This window comes from Bos grunniens, chromosome 14 (assembly GCF_055505025.1).
Source record: "Bos grunniens cultivar Pamir isolate PY7600 chromosome 14, Bosgru_T2T1.0, whole genome shotgun sequence".
NCBI lineage: Eukaryota > Metazoa > Chordata > Mammalia > Artiodactyla > Bovidae > Bos > Bos grunniens.
In genome coordinates, this window is record NC_141178.1 from 59293923 (window position 1) to 59320869 (window position 26947).

A 26947-nucleotide genomic window follows, 5' to 3' on the forward strand; every position below is an offset into this window, starting at 1 on the left:
TTTTCTTCCTCTGCTGACTGCTGTTTTAATAGAAAAAGAATATAAATTTTTACATTATAAAATGTATTTCATTTTTTCCCATAGAAACTTAAAAAACACTAACTATAAAATAAATGGATGCTTAAAGGCAAATTTCACATAGTACTGTACCAGTGAGGGAAAATGTGTATTTGGGCACAAATACCCACTAGACTCTGGGCACGAAACATCAGTGAGCACAGAGAGTAACTCCGGTGAATGATAATCTGACTGCTACATGATCTTTTGGTCTCTCTGTCCCACCTCACTTATGATTCAGAGGTTGATCTTCGGATCAGGTCCCCAAAATAAGCAGTGATTGTCTTCAACCTATTATTAAGAAAGTTTTGTTCTATTTCCACTTGCCCTCCAGGCCCAGCCAAGGATGCCACCTGAAAATGGAACAGAAGAAAGTCATACGCACATAAGCATGATTTCAAAATGAACCTTCCATTCAGATGCTTTATCAAGACAATACCACTCAGGCTTTTAAGACTTTCAAATAATGAGGCATCTCAAATGTTCACTGTCACTTTCCAGGTGAGTATTAGTGAAGTGTTTGGTGGCAGAAATACTTGTTGTTTCAGATACTTTTGACATTATGGGTAGGATCACAGTGCTATGTTATTGTACAAGACCTAATCTCTCCAAAGCCAGAAGTTACAGAACTTAGAGGAACAGAACCACATATCCTTCCCGAATATCAGGTTATTTATTAAGATAGAACATATCAGAGAGCGAGACAGACCTGTCCATCTCTCACGGGAGCTCCAGCTTCTGTGATCTGACTCTTGCTTCCTCGGTGGGCTCTGTGCTGTTCTCCCAGCTTGAATCACCTCCTCCACCTGCTGCTCTTGCGTGTGTATATTTTTAAGTCTCCCCTCCCCGCTTTACTGTGATTAAATATACTGCTCTTTTTGAGGTCTACTCGTATACGGTGACTGGCCCTGTTATTGAGAAGCTAAAAGTACCACCAACTCTTCATCTCCGAAGAGTTAACCTCAAAAGGATGCTTCACAAGAGCAATGCTTTACTACCCTAAGTCCTTACACAAAGTTTCATTTTAGTCCAGCATCTTTTGTCTAACCTCTCAGGTCTATTACTAGCAAATACACTCCCTTCTAACCATCACCAGAGACCAGTTTGTTGAGGGTGGCAGGGGGGTGAAGGGAAAGGGGGACAGAGTGGAAGCCTGGGAGTCAGAGACCTGGAGACAGGGAGTGGGGGAGAGAGGGCTTCCGGAGTCCCAGGGACTGCAGTCCTGTCCTTGTAACCGGAAACACTGCAGCTGTGTGTTCTGCACAGAGAGGTGCCGTCTGGAGACAGGGAGTAGGGGACAGAGGGCTCCCGGAGTCCCAGGGACTGGTTTGGAGGTGAGACATCTAATCTCAGTGGTATTACATGTGCTCCACCAGCTTCCAGCGGGAAGTAAAATTTACTGTGTATCATCAATGAGCATGTATTCTACAGTACTTCAACTTCTCCTTAGAAAAATGTCACAGATACAGAAATAGGGAAGAAGCAAAGGTCATTCCAGGGTACACGCTGAAAGAAAAAAAAGAGGCTGTCCCACTAGGAAAGTAACAATGTTGATATCAACCTCTTCCAGAGATGCAAAGAGATGGCTGTGTTTTTATCAATAGGGATAGATGGCAGCAGAAGCCAAACAGTACCTGCTACAATGAGAAGATGCACGTATACATCCCACTATTGACTAAAAAGGCATAAAGTAATTAAAGTAAAACTAGAAGTGAAAAATAGTGAAGTCATCTCAGAGCAGCAATTATCAGGAAGAAAGAAGTGTTTCGTTTTCTATTCTGATATCTTTGTGCCTAGGCAGTGTATTAAAAAGTAGAGACATCACTTTGCTGACAAAAGTCTGCATTGTCAAACATAGGGTTTTTTCAGTAGTCATGTATGGATGTGTGAGCTGGACAATAAAAAAGACTGAGCGCCAAAGAACTGATGACTTTGAACTATGGTGTTGGAGAAGACTCTTGAGAGTCCCCTGGACTGTAAGGAGATCCAACCAGTCAATCCTAAAGGAAATCAACCCTGAATATTTATTGGAAGGATTGATGCTAAAGCTGAAGCTTCAATACTTTGGCCACCTGTTGCAAAGAGCCAATTCATTAGAAAAGACCCTGATGCTGGGAAAGACTGAAGGCAGGAAGAGAAAGGGACAACAGAGGATGAAATGGTTTGATGCCATTGCGGACGCAATGGAAATGAGTTCGAGCAAATTCTGGGAGATGGTGAAGGCCAGGGAAGCCTGGCGTGCTGCAGTCCATGGGGTCACAAATAGCTGGACATGACTGAGCGACTAAACAACAGCAATCTTTGTGCCAGTCTGATTTTTCACGAGAAAGGGCAAATGAAGAATTTTGTCTTTAACCAATGAAAGGCGTATCGACTAGTATATTTAAAATATAATTGCTTCACAGTAATTTATCTATGAATTAAGATATAACTTAAGCACAGTATTTCTCCCATTCCTTTAAATAATGATTTACATAAAAAAAGTTGAGACTGGCAAAGCAGAAGTCTTCTCTGGGTGTGGGGTGGGGATTGAGAGGAAGAGGAAGGAAAGGAGAGACGAGGTGGGTAAAGAGAAGCGGCGCTGAGCTGAAACAGCAGCAAAAAATCTGCCGGAACAGGGAGAGCAGAGCACCCAGAGGCAAGCAGCAACATCTCAGTTCTACCCGTAACTTGCTCATCAATGCAGAAAGCCATTAAGATGAGGTTTGGCTTCCTAAATCTAAAAAGGAGGAATATTACCAATCTCCCTGAAAAGAGCACCCTGTAATTCATACACAGAATTACATTAAAATGAATCTGAGAAGGTAAGGTTTCCTGCACTTGGGGGTTTTGGGTAGAAAAAGGAATGAAGATGTCTTACATGGGAGTTTTTGAGGTCTATGACAGATTATTTTATTCAACAACTACTGAGTAAATGGCTTAAGGGTTTTTCTTCCAGGCAGTGGAGTGCACCAAAACCAAAACAAAACCAAAGGAAGCATTCGTGAATCTCTCATTCTAGCCAGGAGACTCAGACGATGGACAACTAAAGCAAGTATCAAAAACACCCACCTAGTGTTTAGCAAGAAATTTAAAACAGAATTAGTATGTTACTTTAAGTGTTCTATTTAAAAATGATTTCTAACCTTAGCCTTTTTGTGCTTTTAAAAGATATTTTCACAAGTACATACATTTTCAAGGTTAGAATTCTGGAGTTGAAATTGTAACTATGTAACTAAAAATTATGTAGTTCAAGGCAATAAATAATATTTTGTTTCAAGCAAACTTATTGCCATCAATTTACAGCTGTCTTTATTTTTCACTAGTAGGTTTAACTGACAAAATGTCATCTGGTTCCTTCCCCTTTTTTAAGTTTAATAAATTAAGAGGGGTGGGGTAAGGAGCGGGAGAGGAAGAGGAAGGAGGGAGGGGAGGGAAGGAAAGAAGTAAATTGATAAAAATCAGCAGTTCCCAATTACAGGCTATATTTTTGGTATTGGACCAAAATATACTACGATTACCAAAAGAAACGCCAGTCTGTTTGGACAGGAAGTACAACTAAGGACTGGACTCTCATGAACTCGACTTCATGTCAAGCATGCCACTCTGCTCTTTCTAAACCTTGCCGTACCATCTCTTCTCTCATTTAAAAAATCCTACATGTGGTCTACCTGTGGCTGATTCATGTGGATGGATGGCAGAAACCAATACAACAATGTCAAGCAAGCATCTTCCAATTAAAAATAAATTCAAAACGGAAGTTATTAAAATATATCAAACAGATTAAAATTGGGAGAAAAAATCCTATATGTGGATAATTTTAATTTTAAAAAGAAAAGCTGATTTCCTATAGTAATTTGATCCAAATTCAATACCAGTATAATGCATTTGAAATTTCAAGTTTTTTTTTTACTTTTATTATTCTCTAGTATCATTACGCCCTCTAGCGGTAGAATATGTGAATGAGCTAGCTACCAACTGCAATTCTGCCAGGTGTTGTGAAAATCAAAATCCAAGAAAAAAAGTTCACTTTGTCCTTGGGCAAGTGTTCATTTAGCTAGAAAAAATGTACTCACTCAAACTTTCGTGATAGTGAATTTCCTATTGTCATTCAAGTACCCAAATATCCCATCTAATGTTTCATAGAAGGATCATTTAGCCTCCTGTGAGACTAGTTATGATGTACAATTATTTTTTCTTAAAAAATTTTTTTTCCTTTTCTTGATGTGTAATATTTACATGCAAGAAAAACAGAATTATGGAATAGACTCAGCCTTATCTTAGAATCTAGAACTGAGTCACATGAATAGCAGATGTTAGGTTTAATATTCAGTTTGATATAAAAATACATAAAGCCAGGAGAGAGTGCTTTTTCTTTCTCCTGTCATAGCACACACTACCTGAGAGACCTGATGTTTAGACACAAAGTCTCACCAGTAGATGACAAGCACCAAGATCTAAGATTATCCCCTTAAAACTCAGAGGAGAACTGATTTGTTCATTCTGTTTCCTCTTCTTTTAACCCAGAGAATCTCACTTCTGGCTGCACATGACAATCACTTGGGGTATTTTAAAAATTCATGTGTGGGCCTCATCCTAGAAAATAAACTGGAGAGAATCTTCCCCAGTAGATTTGAGTATCAGTAGTTTAAAAAAGCTACTCAGTGACAACTGTACCAAGAAGAAAACAGGAGAACATCTTCAAGACACTGAATTTAGCAATCGTTTCTGGAGATGACGTCAAAAGCACAGGCAACAAACAAAAAAATTAGCTAAGCTGAACTTCATCAAAATGAAAACATTTTGTGCATTAGAAGGCATTACTGAGAGAGTAAAGGGCGACTTCCCTGGTGAGCCAGTCCCTAGGACCCTGCACCCTCACTGCAGGGAGCTCAGGTTCAGTCCCTGGTTGGGGAACGAAGATCCCCCAGGCTGTGCGGTGTGGCCAGAACAAGAGTAACAAAAAACACTTCTGAGGCAACCCATGGGATGAGAGAAAAAACTGGGAAAGCATATATCCAATAAAGGGTTAATACCCAGAAGACACACACATGAAAAGACGCTCAGCATCACTTAGGAAAGCACAAGCTAAAAGCACAGTGAGGTACTGTTCCATACCCACTAGGATAGTTATTACCAAACAAAATAACAAATGTTACTGAGACGGTGGGCAAGCTGGAACTCTTGTGACTACTGTTGGGAATGTAAAATCGTTCTGCTGCTGTGGAGAACAGTCCAAAACCCAAAAATAGAATCACCATCTGATCCAGCTGCTCCATTTGTGGGTATATAACCAAGAAAGCCGAAAGCAAGGACTTGACCAGATGCGTGTACACCCGTGTTCATGGTGGCATTATCCACAGCAGTCAAAAGGCAGAAACAACCCTGAATGTCCGCAGACGGGTAACAGGATGAACAAAACGCGTGTGCATACAACAGACTGTCATTCAGCCTTAAAAATAAAGGAAGATTCTGACACACGCTACAACACAGATGAACCTTAAGGACAGTATACTAAGTGAAAACAGCCAGACACAGAAGGACAAATATCGTATGGCTCCACTCATGAGGCATATACGAGCAGTCAGATTTACAGACACAGCGGGTAGAAGGCGGGCGCTGGGGGCAGTGGTGGACGGGTGTGGAATCAGTCTGTGATGGGTACAGAGCTGCAGTGTCAGAAAACAGAAAAGTCCCGAGGCACATGGTGCTGACAGCTGTCCCACAACACGAATGTATTTAACGCTCCTGGACCGTATGCTTCAGAGTGATTTAGGGTGAATTTTGTCATGAATGTTCTACTACAATTAAAAAAAAAAAAAGAAGCTATTCAGGTGATTTAATTTGCAGCCAGATCTGAAACCCAGCATTCCAAAGATTAAGCAGATGAAGCAAAGATGGGAAAGTGTAACAAACAAACACAAGAACATGTTCAGTACGTAAGTGTTACCGGTTAGTAGAGGAGAAGAGAAAAATCTGCAATCTGGAATGTGTGTTTATAAACTAGATTCTGTCATTTTACAGTTTTGGGGGGGCGGGGGTGGTGTTTGCACCTCATGGCTTGTGGGATCTTAGTGCCCTGATCAGGGACGGAACCTGTGCCCTCTGCGGCGGCAGCAGTCTTAGCCACTGGACCGCTAGGGAAGTCCCCGGTTTACAAATACTAAAGATGTCCATTTTCCCCTCTAGGGAAATCGTGACATCTTTACCTACTGTTCTTCTTCCAAATCTTAGTAATGTTTACATTCTTTCCACAGTAACTTTATGGCAGGATCTTCTGAGTAACAGACACAAGAATTTTTGAAGATTTATGGGCTGGAGGGACTGTGAAAACTGGTTTACTTATTTCATTTATTCTTCAAAAAACACATTAGATGGGATAGAAAGAATTTATATATGTGAGGAATGAAGAACAGACAGAAGTAATCTCCCAGAAGGGAAAAGGAGACAAAACACCAGAAAATACAGTTATGGGACATTAACTTTCATGTAATACATGTCCTGATAAAGAGAAAAAGATGGTGAGAACATAGCTGAATAAATAATGGAGATAATTTCAGAGTTAAATATGATGAACAAAGCTCAATGAGAGTCAGCTCTCAGAGTACCAAATGGGAGAGAAAGGAAAAACCAACACCCAGCAATGCTGGAGTAAAACTTAAAGATGAAAGACCAAAGATTCTCAACAGCATACTTAGCACAAAGCAGATATGTGATGAAAGTGAAAGTCGCTAATTCAGCTCTTTGCGACCTCATGGACTATATAGTTCATGGAATGCTCTAGAACAGAATACTGGAGTGATAGGTGCTTACAAAACACATCAACGAAAGCATGAAACCAAGACATCCTCGGATCGCTGTGAAGCAGTTATTATTCTAGGGAAAAAACCAACATGTTTAAAATAAATGTTTGTGATATGAACAGAACAAGGATATGTGAATGTTAGTCAAGTGCCCTACACCTCAAGACCATAGAAAAAAACTGTTGGTCACATTAAGGTTTCATCTGTCTGTGTATCCATCAAGGCTGTCATTTTCAGGAATACCTAACACCTATTCTCAAGGCAGGCTTCAGTAAAGGTATCTTGGCTATGTCAGGTGTGCAAGACTGGAACACAACACACTCATCCTTTCAGGACATGGAACGAAAAGCCCTGAGTGTTCTGTTTATGGTCATGTACGCCGGGAGCCAAGGAGATGAACAGGATGAAATGGGCATGGGTAGACTTAACTGCTGAGACTTCTAGTTTTCTAATAATAGGAAAAAAAAGCCAGGCATTTCTCATAAATATGCTCTCAAGTAAAGAAATACCCTGTATCTTTTTCTGTCTAGTCTCTGTAACAGTCACACCAGAGGTTCATAGAAGATCTTTAGTAATGGCTTACCTGGTCGGTATCAGCATTTCTTGGAAGAAAGAAAACAATATTATTAGTGATCTTCTGGGCAAGTCTGAAAATTTCAAAGGTAGACAGTAGTTAAGGAAAAGTAACAAAAACAGCGGTTGATTTCTGATCAGAGATATGTTCTTCAACTGTGATATCATAACCCAAGTGTATTCTGATGTGGAACAGCGCTCTGTGTGTGTGTTAGTTGCTCAGTCATGTCCAACTCTGAGACCCCATGGACTCTAGCCCTCCAGGTTCCTCTATCCATGGAATTTTCCAGGCAAGAAAACTGGCGTGGGTTGCTATTCCCTTCTCCAGGGGGTCCTTCCAGACCCAGGGATTGAACGGGGGTCTCCTGCATTACAGGCAGATTCTTTACCACTGAGCCACCTGAGAAGCCCAAAAGTACCTCGAATGGGACCTAAAGGAGAAGAAAGGTCTGTCTTGTCAAAGTTATGGTTTTCCCAGTGGTCATGTATGGATGTGAGAGTTGGACTGCAAAGAAAGTTGAACACCGAAGAATTGATGCTTTTGAACTGTGGTGCTGGAGAAGTCTCTTGAGAGTCCCTTGGACTGCAAGGAGATCCAACCAGTCCATCCTAAAGGAAATCAGTCCTGGGTGTTCACTGGAAGGGCTGATGATGAAGCTGAAACTCCAATACTTTGGTCACCTGATGTGATGAACTGACTCATTAAAAAAGATTCTGATGCTGGGAAAGATTAAAGGCAGGAGGAGAAGGGGACTACAGAGGATGAGATGGTTGGAGGGCATCACCGACTCAATGGAGATGAGTTTGACTCAACTCCGGGAATTGGTGATGGACAGGGAGGCCTGGCGTGCTGCAGTCCATGGGGTCACAAAGAGTCAGACACGACTGAGTGACTGAACTGACTGAGCTGTCTCTAACAGGTCAGGGATTAGAAGTTTAATCTATGTATTGGATTATCCTAGGGTAGCAACCGAGAGCTAGAAACACACACTTTCTTTCTGCTATTTCCTAGTTTTTGTGAAAACAGGATGAACGGGAAAGCACAATAACCACATCTTTCTAGTAAAGAATAAAGACAAGTAACTCTGTCTACTGTACTTTTTCTAAATTTTAATTAGCGATTTAAAACAATTCCAGTTAAGAGCCGTAAATGACTACTCTGGGGAATTGAGATAAAAGGAAAAATAACACATGCTGCTGCTGCGTTGCTTCAGTCATGTCCAACTCTGTGCGACCCCATAGATGGCAGCCCAACAGGCTCCCCCGTCCCTGGGATTCTCCAGGCGAGAACACTGGAGTGGGTTGCCATTTCCTTCTCCAAGGCATGAAAGAGAACAGTGAAAGTGAAGTCACTCAGTCGTGCCCTACTCTTCACGACCCCACGGACTGCAGCCTACCAGGCTCTTCCATCCATGGGATTTTCCAGGCAAGAGTACTGGAGTGGGGTGCCATTGCCTTCTGGAACACATGCTAGTCTTCCTGAAATAAGGGGTTTGCTCCAGTAACCTGGAGAAGTAACAGGAAGAACTTGGAGACACAGACAACTTAGGTCAGTGTGAGCCGAAGATAAGTCAAGGGACAGTCACCCAGAGCCCAGGAACAGGTCCTGAGGAAACCCCTGATTTCCAGACAGTAATTCCAAACAATTAATGCCCTTTAGTTCTTATTTTCTAATGGGACAATTGGAGAGCAACCAATGGAAATATAACCTCATATTTGCCATAACTTTTGGAAATCAATCACCAGTTAATTTTTACGCAAAACAAACTGGAATCTATCAAGTGCTATTAGCTAACATCTCTCCTGTTCACTAATTTCTCACACACACACACACACACACACACACACACACACAGACGTTTCCTCTCCAAAGCACTGTTTGAGTGAACTCTAGGACTTCCAAAGGATATCCATCCGGAGACATCATGGTGCTGATGTCGAAGATCTCGGCAGTGGCGTAGTCCGGTCCTCCCCAAGGCGGGCTGAGAAACACGACATCGGCCTTTAGACTAGAAGCCAGCTGCAGGAAATCTCCACAGATGAACTCGATCTTGTCCACTACGCCATAAATTTCTGCATTATTGCGAGCAAGATCGATCTTAACAGGATCAATATCGATGGCAATCACTAAAAATAGGACAAGAAAGAGGAGTTCAAAGATACTGATTGTCAGTTATATGGACGACTGCATCTTCTGAGCAGTCTTTATTTTCTGTGCGTTTAAGTCCCTTTTAAAAAGCGTTTTTAAAGGGAGATTTGGCCACATAAATGAGAGAATTTAATTTAAAAATTTCACCTAACCTAGGAAGATTCACTTCCTAGAGAAGGAAATGGCAACCCACTCCAGAATTCTTGCCTAGAGAATCCCATGGATGCAGCCTGGTGGGCTACAGGCCACGGGGTCGCAAAGAGTCGGACATGACTGAGCGACTTTACTTTCACTTTCAGGAAGATTCACTTGGGCTGTATCAAGAAAATGAGACCAAGGATGTGGCCTGCAGAGCTGTCTCACTTAGGCCGCTGGGCCAAGGTAACTAGTGAGGTGGCTACCCAGCAACCCAAGCCTGGTCTGTGGTCAGAGCTGTACGGTAGACACTTGGGAAGGTGATGGCTGCACAGACAGCTTAGAAATGCTAAGATTTCACAGAAGACCAATTTCCTCAAGATGAGGCAATGTCCAAAAGTAGACAGATTTGACAATGTCTACAAAAAGGCAAATAAAACATTTTGACAAACCTATGTAGCTAACTTATGAAGAAGAGTTGCAAAAACACCTGCTGGTGATGTTTAATGAGACATTTTAGGTAGAGGGAACAGACGTCATGTTTTTACCACACGGGCTCTCATTTAATTTACTTCAATTTCATAATTAGCAACGCAAACGTAAGTTAATTCCGACTTACTCATGTCTTCCAGTAAATTACTCATGTGCACCTGTGTGTGCAACAGGATGTTAGTGGCAATATTTTATGTCTGCAAGGGCGGAGTGCAATCCTGATGCATACACCATGGTTGACAAGGAAATAGCTGTATTACAGAAAATGTTGGTTTCAAGGTTTGTTAATGCTTTGGGGAAATAATGCACTAAGTACATCACTGGAACAGTGAATACAGGCACCAACCCTATGTTGCAAAATCATCCATCCACAACACTATTCTTCTAAATAACTTTCATATTTATAAAAGGGACAAGGTCCTTTTTAGCTGCTTAATCTGCTGAATTGATAGCATGGAGACAGATGTAGAGATACACTGTCATCAGCAAAAATTCAACAGAAAAAAAGTGACTTTCAACACCAACTGTATTTGGCTAATCGCCCTGTTTTCACCTGTGCTCTCTTGGAAGCCATTTTTGTTTTCGGGCCTAACAGAGTGTGAGCAACTCAATCTGGCAGGTGAATGAAGTGCTGACAGGTGCTGGAGATACCGCGGGGAACAGCAATGTCCAGGAATGGCGGCCACTGGCCACCTTGTCCAGTCTCTTTAAGCCTTCCCCTCAACCCATCTCTGGAAACAGCACATGTACCACCTACCTGACACAGTTCCTGGCAGATATACAGTAACAGGTTTTCTTTTCTGGGATTCCAAAGTCAAACAACCATGAGGACAGTCTAATATTTAAAAGGTTCTTAGTGTCTTAGGATGTCAAAGCTGAAAGGTATCACAGCATTCTCTCAGTTTAATCTCTCCTTTCCATTAAGATTAAAGGTAGTCTAAAATCATACAGCAGGTGAGGGCAAAGCCGGACCCCACCTCCCCTGCTGCACCATCTACGCTTCTCTTCTTTCAGAGAAGTCTCCCCCATTTTAATAGTTTTACTTTTATATCATGTTATAATCTTGCCGCTACTGAGCTGGGTCTGTGTGATCTTGGGCAAATTACTGCATGTTTTATTTCTCAGTTTATTTGTTAAACACAGAAAGTATAAAAGATACATATCACAAGACTATTGACTAAATACACTGATACATATTAAACACAACAGTACCCAAAGTGTAGTCTTAATATATGCTAACTATTATTGTTAAATATTTGGCATTAAATTATCTATGATTATATTTCAGTAAAGATAGGGCTGAAGGAAAACGAAACGTCTGATGAATAAACTGAAATTAATTAATGAGTAAACCACTGATGACCAATTACCTCTCTTCCCTGTTAGGGCAAACTGAATGGTATTTCCTCCAACTCCACAGAAGGCGTCCACAATGGTGCCACTCTCCAAGGACTGGCTGACCCTGCCCGCGATATGCTCGGCAATCTTCTCGGGAGTAACTGAAAACCAGCCCTCTGCAAAGGGAAAGGCTTCTGTTAGGACATTCAGTGTCAAGAAGCCAAGCCAGATACAGACACAGCAAACATCGATGTATACTACTGAATAAATACCCAAAAAACAACTCAGTTTCTCTTTTCAAAAAATCATATATTATCCAGTTTGAAAGAAAGGTCTACAAATTTTGTTATAAATGGAGCAGTACTATCCCCAGTCCCAATTTTCACATAAACAACCAACCACCTCTATTCTTGCCTGATTCTTTTACAAAACGCCTCCAATAACTGAAAGCAATACTGATTTTTCTGTCTGAAGTAGTAACAATTGACTGCCTATCGTGGGAAATAGAAAGGTAGCTGTTCTAGCTGATCAACTCCCCAAACTTCACTGAGGCTCCCAATTAATTCATTCCTAGAGGGGAAGTAATGAACCAGATTTGTACCAGACACTTGGCAAAATCTGCAGAAAGCAAGGATGTGACAACACGACTGTAGGGTTGTCTTCATCTTCAGTAATGAAGTCCTGTGTCCACTCCACAAGAAAAGGACACTGCCCTCCTCCTCCTTGTCCAACAGAAGGAATTTATATTTTTCAGAATATTTCTCTGAACAAAATGATGTACCAATTTTCCTATTCCCTCTCCCTTTTTTAAACCAAAACTTTAAATGGCTCCTCACTGGTAGAAGAATAAACTCATAAACTCCTATTATAGAATTATCAGCTTTTATCCAGTCTTATTTCCCCAACAAACTCTATGTATGCTCCCTGATATACAACATTTTACAAATAATTTTAAGAGGTTCAAGGAACCCCGGAAACTCCACCACAGATCAGTACCTCCTGATTTTGACAGTTAATAAATATTAATAATAAATAATATATAATAAATAAACGGTAGAAATATTTAAGTAGCGCCAACACGAAAATAAGCATCAGTTTGTGCAACTGAGTATAAGCTAGCTGTTTAAGGTCATGGTAGGAAAGCTGGAGAAAGAATTCAAACTTTCCAGTGTTAACTGATTAACTTACAGCTTTCTGCTCATCAGATGTTCTGTTTAATCATCTATCAATTGTGCTAAAAATACAGAATAAACCTGAGTCTGAGTTTAAAAAACACGTTTATATCCAAATTGAGAGACACTGTGGAAGATGACTGGCAGCTATTCTCTAGAAAATGTCAAAGTCATGAAAGGCAAAAAGGTTGAGGAACTGTCCCAGATTAAAGGAAAAGAAACATGAAAATAAATGTAATACACGATCCTACACTGGAAGGAAAAAAATGCTGCAAAGGACATGATTAGGATAATTGATGAAAGGAGAGCACTACTTTGTTGATTATAACATGGTAACAATGTTAAACTTCTAACCTTATCACTGTTACATCATTGTTCTTAGAAAATATACACCAAAGTATTAAGGGGTAGGAGTAGCTGGATCACAAAACACACATACACAGAATGACAAAGCAAATGTGGCAAAACGGTAGAAAGAGCTCAATCTGAGTAGAAGGGATATGAAAGTTTCTTACAATTCTTATAACTTTTCTATAAATCTGAAATTATTTCAAAACGAAGTTAAAAATTACACATCCACGTTACCTCTGTCTAATTTAATCCCATCATCGAAACGGGAGAAGAGCCTGTACCTCTGAGCCCAGTACTTCACAAGCTCAGGCACGGCAGCGATGTCAGGGGGTAGATTCAGCTCCTTTTTGTTCTTCTTTTTCTTTTTCTTCTTTTTCTGACTTTCAGCTAGAACAAAAGAACAGAACCAATACAGATGGTGACTACAGAAAGAGGAAATCACAGGTGAAGTTATCTAAAGTGTGGTTACATCAAATAACTAGAATTTGGGGCTGCGCTCCAGAACACGCAGCCTACAGAGCAGTGTGGTGGCAGACGCCAGTCTAATGGCATCGATGGAAGTGCTCCAATAGCTCCCTATGTGAGTTAACTTTTTATTTTACCGTGCTTGTGCAGCCAAGGGGGCTCTGAGTCTGGAGGTGTAGATGATCGTAAACGGTAACGAGGGAAAGGCACACTGAGAACAATGACCTTCCGCCCGTGACAGTGTGAGCACATTCTCACCTTCAGCCTCTTCCTGGCGAGGGTCCGAAGCAGCCTGGAGCACGCAGCCCTCTGTATCTGTCCCGGCGGCTTCTGGGCTGGTCCCGTCATGCGTCTCTGCTCCCACTTCCCCGGCTGGACACACAGCAGGATGCTGTCCAGGTTCTGCCTCACTCATTTCCACCGGGTAATCCCCCTTCTCAACAGACACTTCTGGTTCCTCTGAGCCACTGCTTGTGCAAGTGTCTTGCATGTTGTTATGAGAAACCGACTCTGGCGATGCTTCTTCATCCACTGGTTCCTTAACCCATTTTAGAAATTTTTCTACCTGAAATGTTAAAATGTTACAAGCATGAATTAATTCTTTGTTACAAAGAACATGTCTACCTGCTTTACCATTTTTGACCTGACAAGCTGCGTCACAGTATTAGCTCAGATATGTACATTACATCATACAAGTTATGTAATTCCAACCTAAATGTTACCTGGATATACCATGACCTCACTTAAACACAAGACGATGACCTTCCTGCATGCAATCAACACTAAGAGGATAAAGGTCTCTGTTCCAGTAACTTTCCATTAGGTCTTCTAACAATATAACCGTAATATACATTACCATTACAAATGCACTCACCTACTATTGAGCCATAACTTTTAGTTTTTCCAACTATACAGAATTTTCTGCAATGGCCCAGGCTATCTGATCTATGTTAAATGGTATTCAGCATCAGAGAAGAACTCTACAAAGATTTAGTGTCAATCCGTCTAAAGAAAATGTGAGCTGCCTTCTAATGAAGCAGCAGTCAGTAAAGTGATTCCTAAGAAACAGGTTTCTTCTTTGAAATGCAAACAAGGCTCAAGGTCAGATGATGCACAATTTCATGCAATTTTCTAACGTGAATATTCTTCGTAACAGATCTTCCTGATCTTCCTAAGAGTCAAGAGATGAGAATAAGAGTGACAGAGAGGCAATGGGCGGAGACCACAACCCAGAACCTTCCTTTGGGGGCACCAATCGGATACTAAGGGCACAACAGCCACACTGATTTTACTTTCTCAGCCACACACAGCAGTTATGTTTCAGCTCTTCAGCTATGGACGAATGTACGGGACTACCACATCCAACACAGTTTAGGAAGACCTGTTAGACTGATCAAACTGGTACTAGGAAATTTGTTCCAGATATAGCCAGGGCCACTCACATAGTAAAATAACACCACAAACCAAGCAATCTGAAATACAGTAAAAATAAAACCAGCGATAAATCTGTAGGATGTTTTAGAAGGATGGTGAAGTTAAGGAAAGATAATGTACACAAAGGGTAAAACAAAGTCATCATGGGGCTTGAGACTTTGCTTCATTGCTCTACAGAGCTGCCCCAGAGGTGGCAGACATGAAACTGCTCACTGGATGGAGCTCTTTTTCTATAACAGAGGAGGATCACTCAAGAATCGAAGCAAAAGCAACTCTAATTACTTTTGTTTCCTAGGTACTCAGAAGGCTGGTATAGCAAAATCCGAGAGGGGATGTGTGTGCTCCAGTTAACACTGTGAGTCACTAAATTAGCTGTAGGGCTCATGACAGTAGGGTGAACTTGTCTGCAAAGTTAAGATTGATCACCTCTGCTGCTGCTGCTAAGTTGCTTCAGTCGTGTCCAACTCTGTGTGACCCCATGGACTGCAGCCCACCAGGCTATTCCGTCCATGGGATTCTCCAGGCAAGAACACTGGAGTGGGTTGCCATTTCCTTCTCCAATGCATGAAAGTGAAAAGTGAAATTGAAGTCGCTCAGTCGTGTCTGACTCTTAGCGACCCCATGGACTGCAGCCCACCAGGCTCCTCCATCCATGGGATTTTCCAGGCAACAGTACTGGAACGGGGTGCCACTGCCTTCTCCCCAGTCACCTCTAGGTGACCTCAAAATTAAGGCTTACAGTAGCTGCTGTCAGAAATCAGGCCTCCAGGATGGTACTTAGCCTGAAACAGATGAGACATCACTGCACACATCAGACAACATCCCCTATTTACTGCTCCACATGTTACTACTTTGTAGATTTCAAACATCCCCATCAGACCACCCCCAAATTACCTATTCTGCAAATTCCATTCACACAATAAAAGCCTTGCGGAAGCAAATGGAACAGAATTTTTGGTGCCCTCACCACCAGAAGAAGCAGGGTTCTCATTCACAAACAACAACTAAGCGGCCAGGGTCACAAACTCAGACTAGGTTTGTAAATATGGAGCAAATATTACACACACCTTACTCAAAGTTCTGCTTTTCTTAAAACCAGTTTTCTCTGACTCTTCAGTGAAGAAGATGTGCTTGTTTTTCATATTGATTTGTCGTCTCATGTCCAAGGACTCTGACTTCTGCTTCATGTTCTTCTGCAAATACCTGACCCGCCGGCGACTGAAGTTTGAAATTCCTCCATATCTGTGATCAAACCAAAAGGAGTGGACTCAGACATGAGGGTCTACGGATTTCTTTATACGAAAAGAGAAGAAACTAACAATTTTCACTATTTCCTATTAGCAGTCAATACTTTTATTTCATTTTTTTAAATTATGGAAATTACAAAATAAAGTTAAACATGCAGAGGACTGCAGAGGACTTTTTAAGGTCTAGCTTGTAGATTAATTCTCAAGGAAATGTGAAACACCAATGGTGGGAATAATATCAACACATCTTACCTAAAACAGAAAGGAAAAATTATATTGTAAAATGTAACAAAGAAACAGCAGGAAACTATAATCCCAATGTTCATTGGGGAAAATACAATTTTTTTCACAGTAAGGTGATGCCAAAGCTCTTCTAACCCTGTTCTGGATATCTTCAAATTATCTTGAAAGTGGCCACTAGATTCTTAAATCAATCTGAACTCACCTAAGAAGTAAACCCCCATTACTAAAGTTAACTAGAGAACATCTGCTGATCTAACCATGTGAATTTTTCCAGTCCTAGAAGACAAATGTCCGTTGTGAAGCCTTCATTGACTCTCTGAAGCCTCACTAACTGCCTCTCCTACAGACTATTACGGACCTATAGTATAACATACAATTCAGCACTTAAACTCTGAAAAGTTTGGCTTTAAATGTCAAGTGTATCTTCCACCCATACTATAAACTTAATAAAAAGTATATCTTACCCTTCTCTTTTACTGAAATTGTGTGCTCCAAATAGAAGAACAGTTAAGTTAAATTCCAGGTAACAGAATAAATCTCTGAATATATACCAGCAAGAGCTACCTAAGTGATTTCTCAATGAAATTACATGTGGCTAGAAATAAATTCTGCCAGGAATTTTAAAATGTGGCAGTTATCAGGAAAACCCTTTATATTATTAACTTCTATAAACTCTAGCCTTAAATGATTATATGGCTTGGAGTACAAAGAGATGATTACAATTTTGTAGGCTAAAAACACTGGATTTTAGTTATTAACACTGAGTTAATAATGTGAATGTATCAACTGCACAGTGTTAGCTCTACAATTCTTACTAATAAGAGAGGTTAGTGCTTTGACTGTAACACCTCAAATGCCATGAAATATGTAACCACCATTCCCTATCTGAGTATCAAGAGAGCTTGAGGACTGCTTAGTGGTTTAAGATTTCTAGAAGACAACAGCGTTGATGGAACATTACTTTTGCCCTGAGCCGTGCTTGAATCCTAGAAGAGAACCATCGTTGTCAAAGTCTGAGTCCGGGTTTTCATCGAGGTCCAGCTCATGACTAAACAAACAAAGCAAACAGTGATAAGCCATTAACTATAGAGTCCGCTAGTTCAGGCAAATATTAAAAGTCAACCCATGCAAACTTTCCCATCACAAACCCAGAAAGGCAGGAAGAAGTGCAGTTCAATCAGGATTTACCAAATGAGATCAATTACCTAGCAGTGTTTGGGACACAGTAACAAGCATTCAAATCTTAAGTCAACTAATTATCTCTATTCCTGAACATGGTACAAATAAAGATTTCTCCATTTTCTTTCGGAAAAACACCAGTTCACCTGTAGCCTTAACTAATCTCCTAGGTGATATCTCTAGAGGTTTTCCTTAAAAGCAAACAAGGAAATACAGAAGAAAAAATAATGTTAAGAAGGTTCTGATGTAAGTGATATTAAGTAACTCAGCGTTATTGTTTAGTCACTAAGTCACGGCCCACTCTTTTCGACCACATGGACTATTGCCTAGTAGGCTCCTCTGTCCATGGGATTTCCCAGCAAGTGGGTTGCCACTGCCTTTTCCAGGGATCTTCTTGACCCAGGAATGGAACCCATGTCTCCTGTGTTGCAGGCGGCTTCTTTAGCACTGAGCCACCATCACCACCTTTTGTGGAAATCTTCTAGTGACCTCTACTACGTGGGTGACAGTAACAAATGAAAATGATGAGAAATAACTCTTACAAATTAAGTTAAGCTCACTGTATGTGTATGTAGAACCTACGAGGTCCCAAGAATATAAGTACACACAATAGTCTCTGCCTCTAAGGACCAGTAGAAACTGAGGAGTTAGCAAGAACATGTGCTGTTCGGAAAGAGCAGGTAGAGGTGTGCTCTCCTGCAGTAAGCTCCCGAGTTCTAAAGAGTGCTGGTGTGTGCTGGAGAGAAAGGTGGTGAGTGACTCGCCTCCTCTTGAGTTTGCTTCGCTTCTCTTCAGGCGGATCGTCTCCACTCTCGTCCCCATCAGTCCCACTGCGGTGGCGTCCATCTCTGACTGTGTTTGCTTCTGAGGACTCCTGTGAATCTAAAGAGGTGGAGGTATCACAGTGAGTTTCTGTCCCTGGTTTGACAACTCTTCTGTCATTTCCAAAGGCAATCAACATCTTCCAGGACCTTTCCTGCAAAGAACTGCATGGCAGACCACACCTATTTATTCTGTGTATCCACATACAGAATCCTCAGCTAGGTCTATGAAAGTCTGAAAGTTCCCATGATCTAACTACTTGAAATGTCAACTCTAAGAAATGCCATGGTGGTCCAGAGGTTAAGATTTGGTGCTTTCATGCCTTCACTGTTCTGGCCTGGGTTTGATCCCTGGTTGGGGAACTAAGATCCCTCAAGCCAGGGGGTAGGCAAAGTGAAAAAAAAAAAAAGTGAACTATGACACTACTTTTGCTCATGGCTGTCCAAATCTATACAAATTAATCCACAAAGTTACCTCTGTGACATCTGTTAGCTGTCACACTTTGATGAAATCCTAATCTAAGTAACTCTATAGATGGCATGGTCACATTTAATTAAAAACAACTTCTCTTTCTTAAGAGGCTGCTGCTGCTAAGTCACTTCAGTCGTGTCTGACTCTGTGCGACCCCACAGACGGCAGCCCACCAGGCTCTGCTGTCCCTGGGATTCTTCAAGCAAGAACACTGGAGTGGGTTGCCATTTCCTTCTCCAATGCATGAAAGTGAAAAGGGAAAGTGAAGTCACTCAGTTGTATCCGACTCCTAGCAACCCCATGGACTGCAGCCTACCACGCTCCTCCGTCCATGGGATTTTCCAGGCAAGAGTACTGGAGTGGGGTGCCATTGCCTTCTCCGTCTTAAGAGGCAAATATATCTAATGGTCTCTAATAGAGCTCTTAAATTAATAACGGAAATTAAAAAAAGGCAAGCACCAAAAAATCTAGGCCAGTCTTACCCTGAGCTGGCTGGTCTGTGCTTCTGCTCCCAGACAAGCTGCTTTCCGTGTTTCCTCCATGACTCGGTTCACTGTGGCCAGAAGCAGGGCATTCTCTTCTGCTGGGAACTTCACTCAAACACTGACGTCCATCACAACTTAGGGAGGGATCTAGTTGTCTCTGTTCTACTTTCTCTGAATTCAGACTTAGGTTACTAATTCCATTGAGAATTTCACTGTGATCTTTATCACTTGAACTAGAGCTTTCGCTGCCAACAGATAAAGATGGAGAAAAAAGTTCATCTGCTTTCATGTGATTTTCATCTTTCTTGTTGTCAACTTCTATTTCAGACCCACCAGGGTCTGTATCCTGGCTTTGTGAGGCATCAAAAGTCCAGCCCTGAGCTTCCCAGTACTGAAACTGTTCCAGATAGTACCAATACATCTGACTGTAGTGCTGCTCCCACTCCTCCTTTGTGTCTGGAACATTCCATGGTTCTGGACACAGGGTCTGATCTGCATGTTTCTCTTGCCAGCTTTGCCACAGCAGTCCTCCACCGTATTCATTCCAGTACTTTTCCCACACCTCTGTAATTTCCAGCTTTGGACCTACTGTGTTTTCAACGGGAAAACTTTCAGCCTCAGTGCCTTTTTGGCTTTGAAGTTTGTACTTTCTAGTGTTCTCATTCTCAGATGAAGAAGGATCGTCCGAAGCCGAAACGTCATCTTCTTCACATTGTCTCCAAGATTCTCTCTTAATCTCATCTAAGTACTTCTTTTGATGTTTTTTCTTTTTCTTTTTCATTATTTTAACTTTGTTTCTAGTATTCATAGATTCCTACAAAGAAAAATAACTTGAATATAAACTGCACTTCAGAAACTATAACAATAGGTAGAATCTAAATCTATCTTGACATTAAACAAAATACCCTTAACCTCCCAATCTGGGTTTTAATGACACAAACAAGTGAATGGTACTATCTACGTTTCTAAAAAGAGGAATCCTCACACACGAGACATGTCACAACCAGAACCATAAGTTCTAGTTATCTTATAAATACGTACATACATTTAAAAACAGGTGTATGTGTGTGTGCTAAGTCGCTTCAGTCTTGTCCGACTCTGCGACCGTATGGACTGTAGCCTACCAGGCTCCTCTGTCCATGGGATTCTCCAGGCAAGAATACTGGAGTGGGTTGCCATGCCCTTCTCCAGGGGATCGTCCCAACCCAGGGATCAAATCAGTGTCTCTTATGTCTCCTGCGTTGGCAGGCTGATTCCTTACCACTAGCACCACCTGGGAAGTATCCTAATTCAAGAAAGCATTAGATTTGGGGTAAAAAAAAAATTCCATGTGATATTTTATGAAGAAAATTAAGAAACAAACAATTAAAGTAAACTAATACTTACCTCAAAATTCTTATGTGCGGACATCCTACCGAACTGAAGGGGCAATCCCATACTCCTCATGAGTTCAGCCTCGGAATCCAGTTCACTCTCATCTGGGTCTGGGCATCTGTTGTCATGAGGCTCTGCAGGGCCCTGGGAGTGGCCGCCTTCCTCCTCTTCCGTGGCTTGTTCGCCTACACACAGTGGTTGTTATGTTAGCTTAGTTTCAGAGAAGATTTAAACGCAAGTTTTATCATCCTCATTTTAATGAAAAAGAACTCGAGATCCAGAATTACTACATGACTTGCTCAAAGTAAAGGTGTGCAAATGTGACAGTTTTTAAGGGGAAGAAAAATAAAAGGAAGAAAAAAGGAATTGGTGGGACTGTGGACTAGTGAGGAAACAGCCTCCTAGAGCCAGGAGACAGCTTCTAGTGTGGCTCCGCCTGCCGCTGTCCACCCAGCTGCCCACTCAGCTCACCGCACAGAGTGCCTCCTCCTGCTCAGCACTGTGCTGGGACTGAGGATGTGTGAGGGAACACAGCAGGGAGGCCCTGGAGAAAACAGCCCCATTTCCACATTTCCATCTGCAGCACCGCTGCACTAGAGCAGTGGGTTTAACATGATGACTTGGGGAGTTATTTTAGGAGTTGGTAATAAGAGAAGTGAGAGGCAGGTCTTTAGGCCCTTCACGGGTACTTCAATCTCAACTGGCATTTACAGCCTGGGACTCTGTGGGAAAGTTTATTTAATGAAAGGTTTCACTATTAAAAAGGTCTGAAATCCACTGAACTGGAAGATCCTTTCAAGCTCCTTGATTAGAGAAAACCTGTTTTATTACAACAAAACGAGTTTTACTTTATCCTATTACAGTTATCCAAAAGTAGATCATAGCACTAATTGGATAAAAGCCACTCAAATGCTCTATTTAAAAAATGTGAGACAAACACTCTATATGAGCATACTCAATTAGGGCTGAGCTGCACCGCAGCTAAATAATCTTAGGCAACAGAATGGAAATCTTACACTACACAGATGAAGCCTGAAAAAAGGAGATCCTATGGGCAGAAATTCTACTAAAAGCCAAAGGGGGAAAGATACCGATTTAGGTATTAAAGGAGACTCCACTCGCCAGCCCACCTAATGAACTCATGGAGGCTCAGGAGCGCAAACAGGGAAGATGGATCAGCTACATATGCCGTAAGCTCCCTCGGGCTATGCATATTCCCTCAAGTTCCGTGGGACCCTAGGGTCTAGAGGAATCTTACTTGTATAGTGTCACACTGAAACACAACCAAACATTCTACCAGGTGGGTAAGTGACATACAATGATGGCTCCGTCACGTGAGAGCTGGGGAATTTCTCAGGGCACATGACACGCCACCTGTGCTGGTTTTACCTATACCTTAGGCTGCAGTCTTCCCTCTGTGTCTGGAGGAACATAAAGATCCACGTGGAAGGGACAAATGGGGTCCTGACAGGGAAGTCTGACAGAGACCCAGGTGGTTTTCGGGTGAGGCTCAAAGTGTAGATGAGATTCTACTTGTCACGTGGGAGAGTTAATACAGATGGTAGCCACCTTACTTCAGGCCAGACTGTGGATGTTCACTTGGAGTTGACCCTGAACCATTTACCTATAAAACTGCTAAAGGACTGAAACAAGGAGGCCGTAAGAGTGAGGTGGCTCCAATGCCTGGGGAGCCTAACCCAGCAAACCAAAACCCAAGCCAGCGCACTGGGATCCGAGAACATGAAACTTAAGCACACCATGCATGAGCAGCCAAGTAAGCTTTCCCAAATAAGGCAAGTACTTAAACTACGACCAGTCAAATAACCTCCCTGCTTCGCTTCCGCATCTTCTCTACACAGTATTATGGCTAATTTTAGTAAAAAAGGGCTATACGGCTTCATACCGTATTACCTGCACTGTTGTCATCATCTTTAACGTAGTAGCCTTTTAGTCCCAAATTGTACAATTTCCGATCTCTGTGAAGCAAAGTAAAGAGTCAATACTGACAAAATTAAACTAGAGCAAAAACAAGGGTAAGGCAGCACAGATTAATAACAAGGGTAAAAAACAGAAAAGCTCTCTGCTAACACATTATTCTTATCTGTAATACAGAGGTGATAATACATAGCTACAGGGTTCTAACAAGGATTGACTGTACATGTAAAACACTGGGTATAATCCTATACAAGGCACACTATAATGATAACTACTAATTATTAAAGTTAAGTGGCAGCTCTGGATATTGGGGGAAGAATCTGATCCTCCTTGTGATATACAAACAGGGAAAGATTCTATAAATTTGCAGTAAGAAGTCAGCATAAATGTCAGAAGATTTATCTTACAGATTTACAAACCCATGTGCATACACTACTTCACCTGCAAATAGGACTAGGAGACAAGACAGTCATGGTCTGAGCTGGTTTTGGAGACTAACATAAAATGAAGTTCTTACTAAACTGAAACATAAATCAAGATTAAACAATTTGGTCTCAGTGAGTTTTAAAAACAGTGAATAGATAAAACTTTTCTTTACATATCTTTTAAATTTTTTCTTTACTAAGAGAGGAATTTCATAACCAAAATAAACCTAGCAGAACACTTAAAATAAAGGGGGGCGGATTTTATTATTATCTTTCTACCAGGAAATCAAGCTGTAGTACATTCCCCTGTATCTGCCACAACAAGGCCATCTGCAAGAAGAGCTAATACAACTTTTCTAATGGAGTAACAATAAATCCAACAAAACAAAACTCTTGTACACTTGATGTATTTCATATTCCCTGTTTATTTATTTTTTGGTACTTCATGAGATATAATGTAGATGGTGACTTAGAAGGACAGTGAATGGGGAAGGGATGAAATGCAATTAGCAATATGCCCTCTGACCCCCAACAACTTGGGGCCCCAGTGGGTGGGAGGGCAGCCACAAAAGGGCCTCAGTGGTGTGCCTGCCAAGACCCAATGACATGGAACTCTGTGCTGCCCAAAGTGGCAGCCTGCCTGCCTGCCTTCTGGAGCCTGGGGCAGCCTAGTAGGCGGTGCCAGGTCCAGAGGATGGAGCAGAAGACCCTTGTCCATGGCTAAGGAGCAAGGGAGACAGGTGTCCAAGGTTGTCACCAGTCTACCCCAAAGCTACAGATGATCTGAGGGAGAAAGACTGCCAGCTCTCACATTTCTATGGAAATTCTTTTTCCCACTTAGGGCAACTTTCAAACATCTCTAAGAGTGCTCATCACCAGGGAAGGTGCATTTCTGATGCTGAGTATTCGAAGAATTTCCTGTTACACCTAAGAGATCTCAATAGAGCAATCTTTGAGTTTGCTAAGTGTAACTCAGTTCACAAAACAGAGTGATTTGGGACGTGTCATCCGGACCTGGTGGGCTTCCCTGGTGACCCAGCTGGTAAACAATCTGCCTGCCATGCAGGAGAGGCAGGGTTGATCCCTGGGTTGGGAAGATCCCCTGGAGAAGGTAATGGCAACCCACTCCAGTATTCTTGCCTGGAGAATTCCATGGACAGAGGAGCATGGTGGGCTATAGTCCACAGGATCACAATGGGAGACGACTGAGCGAGTAAGCACATACACACATACAGCTGGACCTGGGATATGATAAAGACCAAGTGAACTGTAACTGCTGAACTGAATTGTAAGGCTGGAGACCAGACCTGCAGTGGAGGGACGCCAGGAAGACACTGCCCTCTAAGAGGCCTGGCCAAGCAGCTCATCATCATACCTTGAATACAACGACAGTCACAACCGTTTCTAAGTCGGCTTTTTCTCACAGTACCAGACACGTGGGTGGTCAAAATACACGCGAGTAAATGACTCTTGGAAATCACTGAAGTGGAAGTAGCCATTTCTCTACTGTAAAGGGATCATGCATTCATGAAAGCAGTCAAAAGGAAAGGGAATCCTTTCTGAAACGGCTGAAAGGGGAGCATAGAGATGTTTTGACTTGCCCACTGCCCACACAGCTCATTTGCCCCAGAGCTGGGATGTGAAACCAGATATTCTGTCTCTAAGGACAGTGCTCTTAAATTCTGGCTTGAGCATGTGTTGTGGGGAAAAATGCCCAGGGGAAATGACTTTGTTATGCTTTGTATGAAATCCTAGGGATCACCACTAGACAACATCACATGGGTGTAATACCAGAAAGCATATTTCACTTTCTTCAGTTTCCAGAGAAAGTGTTAGTCGCTCAGGCGTGTCTGACTCTTGGCGACCTCAGACTGTAGCCCGCCAGACTCCTCCGCCCATGGGATTCTCCAGGCAAAAATACTGGAGTGGGTTGCCATTTCCTTCTCCAGGGGATATTCCAGACCCAGGGATAGAACCCGGGTTACCTGCATTGTAGGCGGATCCTTTACCATCTGAGCCACCAGGGAAGCCTAACATTTTTTTTTTAAAAAAGATGTTAACCAAAAGTCAGTCATCTTCAAACCTTCACCGTGTGACGTCACATCCCTGATCAATTTCATTCGCATTTCACTCCCCTTGCTTGTAACCGTCCTCTCAGGTGGCGAGTGTAAAATAACACCCACCGGCCACCACGTTTTCCCCTAACAGCCCACAGAGCAGATTTCCACCTTTACTTCAGGGCCGCAGGCGACCACCCCCTGACGCCCGAGGACGTTTTCCCCTTTTTCGTAAGCATCACGGTACCCGAGGGTTGGACGCGCTGGCCGCGGTTCTAGGGCTCCATCACCACGGGTCTGCAGCCCCCACAGGTCGGGGACCACGGGGAGCGGCCCGTGTCCGACTTACTCCACAAACGCCCGCGAGCAGAGGCAGAGGATGCGCGAGCCCTCCCGCAGGTCTTCGAGGAAGAGACACATCTCCGCCACAGGCCTCCACTTCTTGCAGTACATCTCAGCGCCTCACAGAAGGCGGCCACGCTGCAAACGACGCGGGCCGGCCACCCCGTCGCGGTTCGGCTGCCCGGGGCCGAGGGGCGGACGGAGGAAAAACCCCTTGCTGCAGGGCACGAACCGGCCCGGGACGGCTCAAGCTGGTCGCAGGCGAGTAGCTGCCGCCGGAAGTAGTTCGGGAGGGCGGTACAGGAAAGGGCGGGACGACGAGCGGTGTAGCACAAAACACTGTCCGGGATGCAGCCGGCGCTTGGCTTTTCCCTCCCGCGTCGCTCGGGAAGAACGGCTGCTCGAGTCTCCGCTTCCCTGGGTGAGCCATTGAGGAGCTCCCGCCGCTGCTCCAGGGTGAGGGCGAGCCGAGCCGCCTCTGCTTTTCGCTCTAGGTGCGTCGTCCACGTCTGGGCTTCCTCGAACTCTGCGCTCCTCGGCCCCCGGCCAGTCTCCCGGGCCGCGGCTCCAAGGCCGCGCGTCTGGTCTTACGGGGCCCCGCGGAGTCCCCAGGCTCCCCCTGGACTCGGGGTTCGGCTCGGGCCCCGGAGTGGCCGGCAGGGGAGGCCCTGCCTGGGTCACAACGAGCCAGTTCACCTTGGCCTGCATCTCCCCCCGCCACTCCCCAACGCGGGTTCGGCGGGTGTGGCCTCCACTTGGGTTGGGGGCGAGGTGTCTCCGCTCCCTGCCTGCCTCCGGGGCCGCTCTGATGGGGATGCTAGTGGCACCCCTTTGTGTGATGTTGGGGAGGGGGCCGCGTCCGGCTCGGAGGGAGTCCTGGTCGATGCCCTTCATACCACCTTCGTGACCAGGGCGGGCCACTTGACCCCCCGAACCTGTCTGTAAGAGTCTGTAAATAGGAGTGATGAGTAGCACCTGCTTCGTAGGGCGGTTGGGAAGATGGAAGAGAATCATGAGCATCAGACTTCTCACCAGAGCTGTTAATAGTCTGGGTGGGTACCTACTCTGGAGGCGCCTGGCACTGTCTCGGTCTCCGAATTTTGCAGCCTGTAAGACAGGACTGCTGATCAGTACTTAAAGATACGTATGTCCAAACCAGGATGTGGAAAACTGGATCAGCTCTGCTGAATTTGAAAAAAGCAATGCTTGGCATTGGTTGAGATCGCCCAGGCACGTTCATACTTGAAGCTTGTGGAGCACTTAGGACTTGGTTTGTGCTGTGGGCCCTGAAGTTGGTTTGGTATTCCTTCCTACTCCAGGGGATCTTCCCAACCCAGGTATCGACCCCCCTTCTCTTGGGTCTCCTGCGTTGGTAAGCGGATTCTTTATCACTGAGCCACCAGGAAAGCCCAGAATAAG

The 26947-nt window shown here is 43.1% G+C and overlaps 2 protein-coding genes across 26 annotated transcripts in view; one reads left to right on the plus strand and one right to left on the minus strand.

The window, feature by feature from the left end:
• Window positions 1–25787, minus strand: TGS1 (trimethylguanosine synthase 1). Of its 3 annotated transcripts, XM_086336942.1 has the most exons (13): window positions 25536–25787; window positions 22681–22745; window positions 20782–20954; window positions 19393–20209; window positions 18382–18499; window positions 17400–17486; window positions 16016–16190; window positions 13773–14079; window positions 13284–13436; window positions 11559–11702; window positions 9323–9539; window positions 7423–7501; window positions 1–410 (listed from the first exon to the last, which is right to left on the minus strand). In XM_086336942.1, exons 1-13 carry the CDS (start codon window positions 25637–25639, stop codon window positions 288–290), a joined length of 2562 nt encoding a protein of 853 aa, XP_086193068.1. In that variant the 5' UTR covers window positions 25640–25787; the 3' UTR covers window positions 1–287. The 3 variants fall into 3 exon arrangements, with proteins under 3 accessions (XP_086193068.1, XP_086193066.1, XP_086193067.1); XM_086336940.1 differs by lacking the exons at window positions 1–410; window positions 7423–7501 and having other exon boundaries at window positions 8508–9539; window positions 25434–25787; XM_086336941.1 differs by lacking the exons at window positions 1–410; window positions 7423–7501; window positions 9323–9539 and adding an exon at window positions 10951–11063.
• Window positions 25788–25891: 104 nt separating this feature from the next.
• Window positions 25892–26947, plus strand: part of TMEM68 (transmembrane protein 68) — a 41963-nt gene continuing 40907 nt past the window's right edge. For 15 of the 23 annotated variants that reach the window (XR_015140848.1, XR_015140851.1, XR_015140847.1 and 12 more), the window contains exon 1: window positions 25892–26022. The gene's annotated coding sequence lies outside the window, so the exon portion shown is untranslated. The remainder of the gene's footprint in view (window positions 26023–26947) is intronic. The other 8 variants (XR_015140849.1, XR_015140852.1, XM_086336947.1 and 5 more) reach the window with 1 other exon arrangement.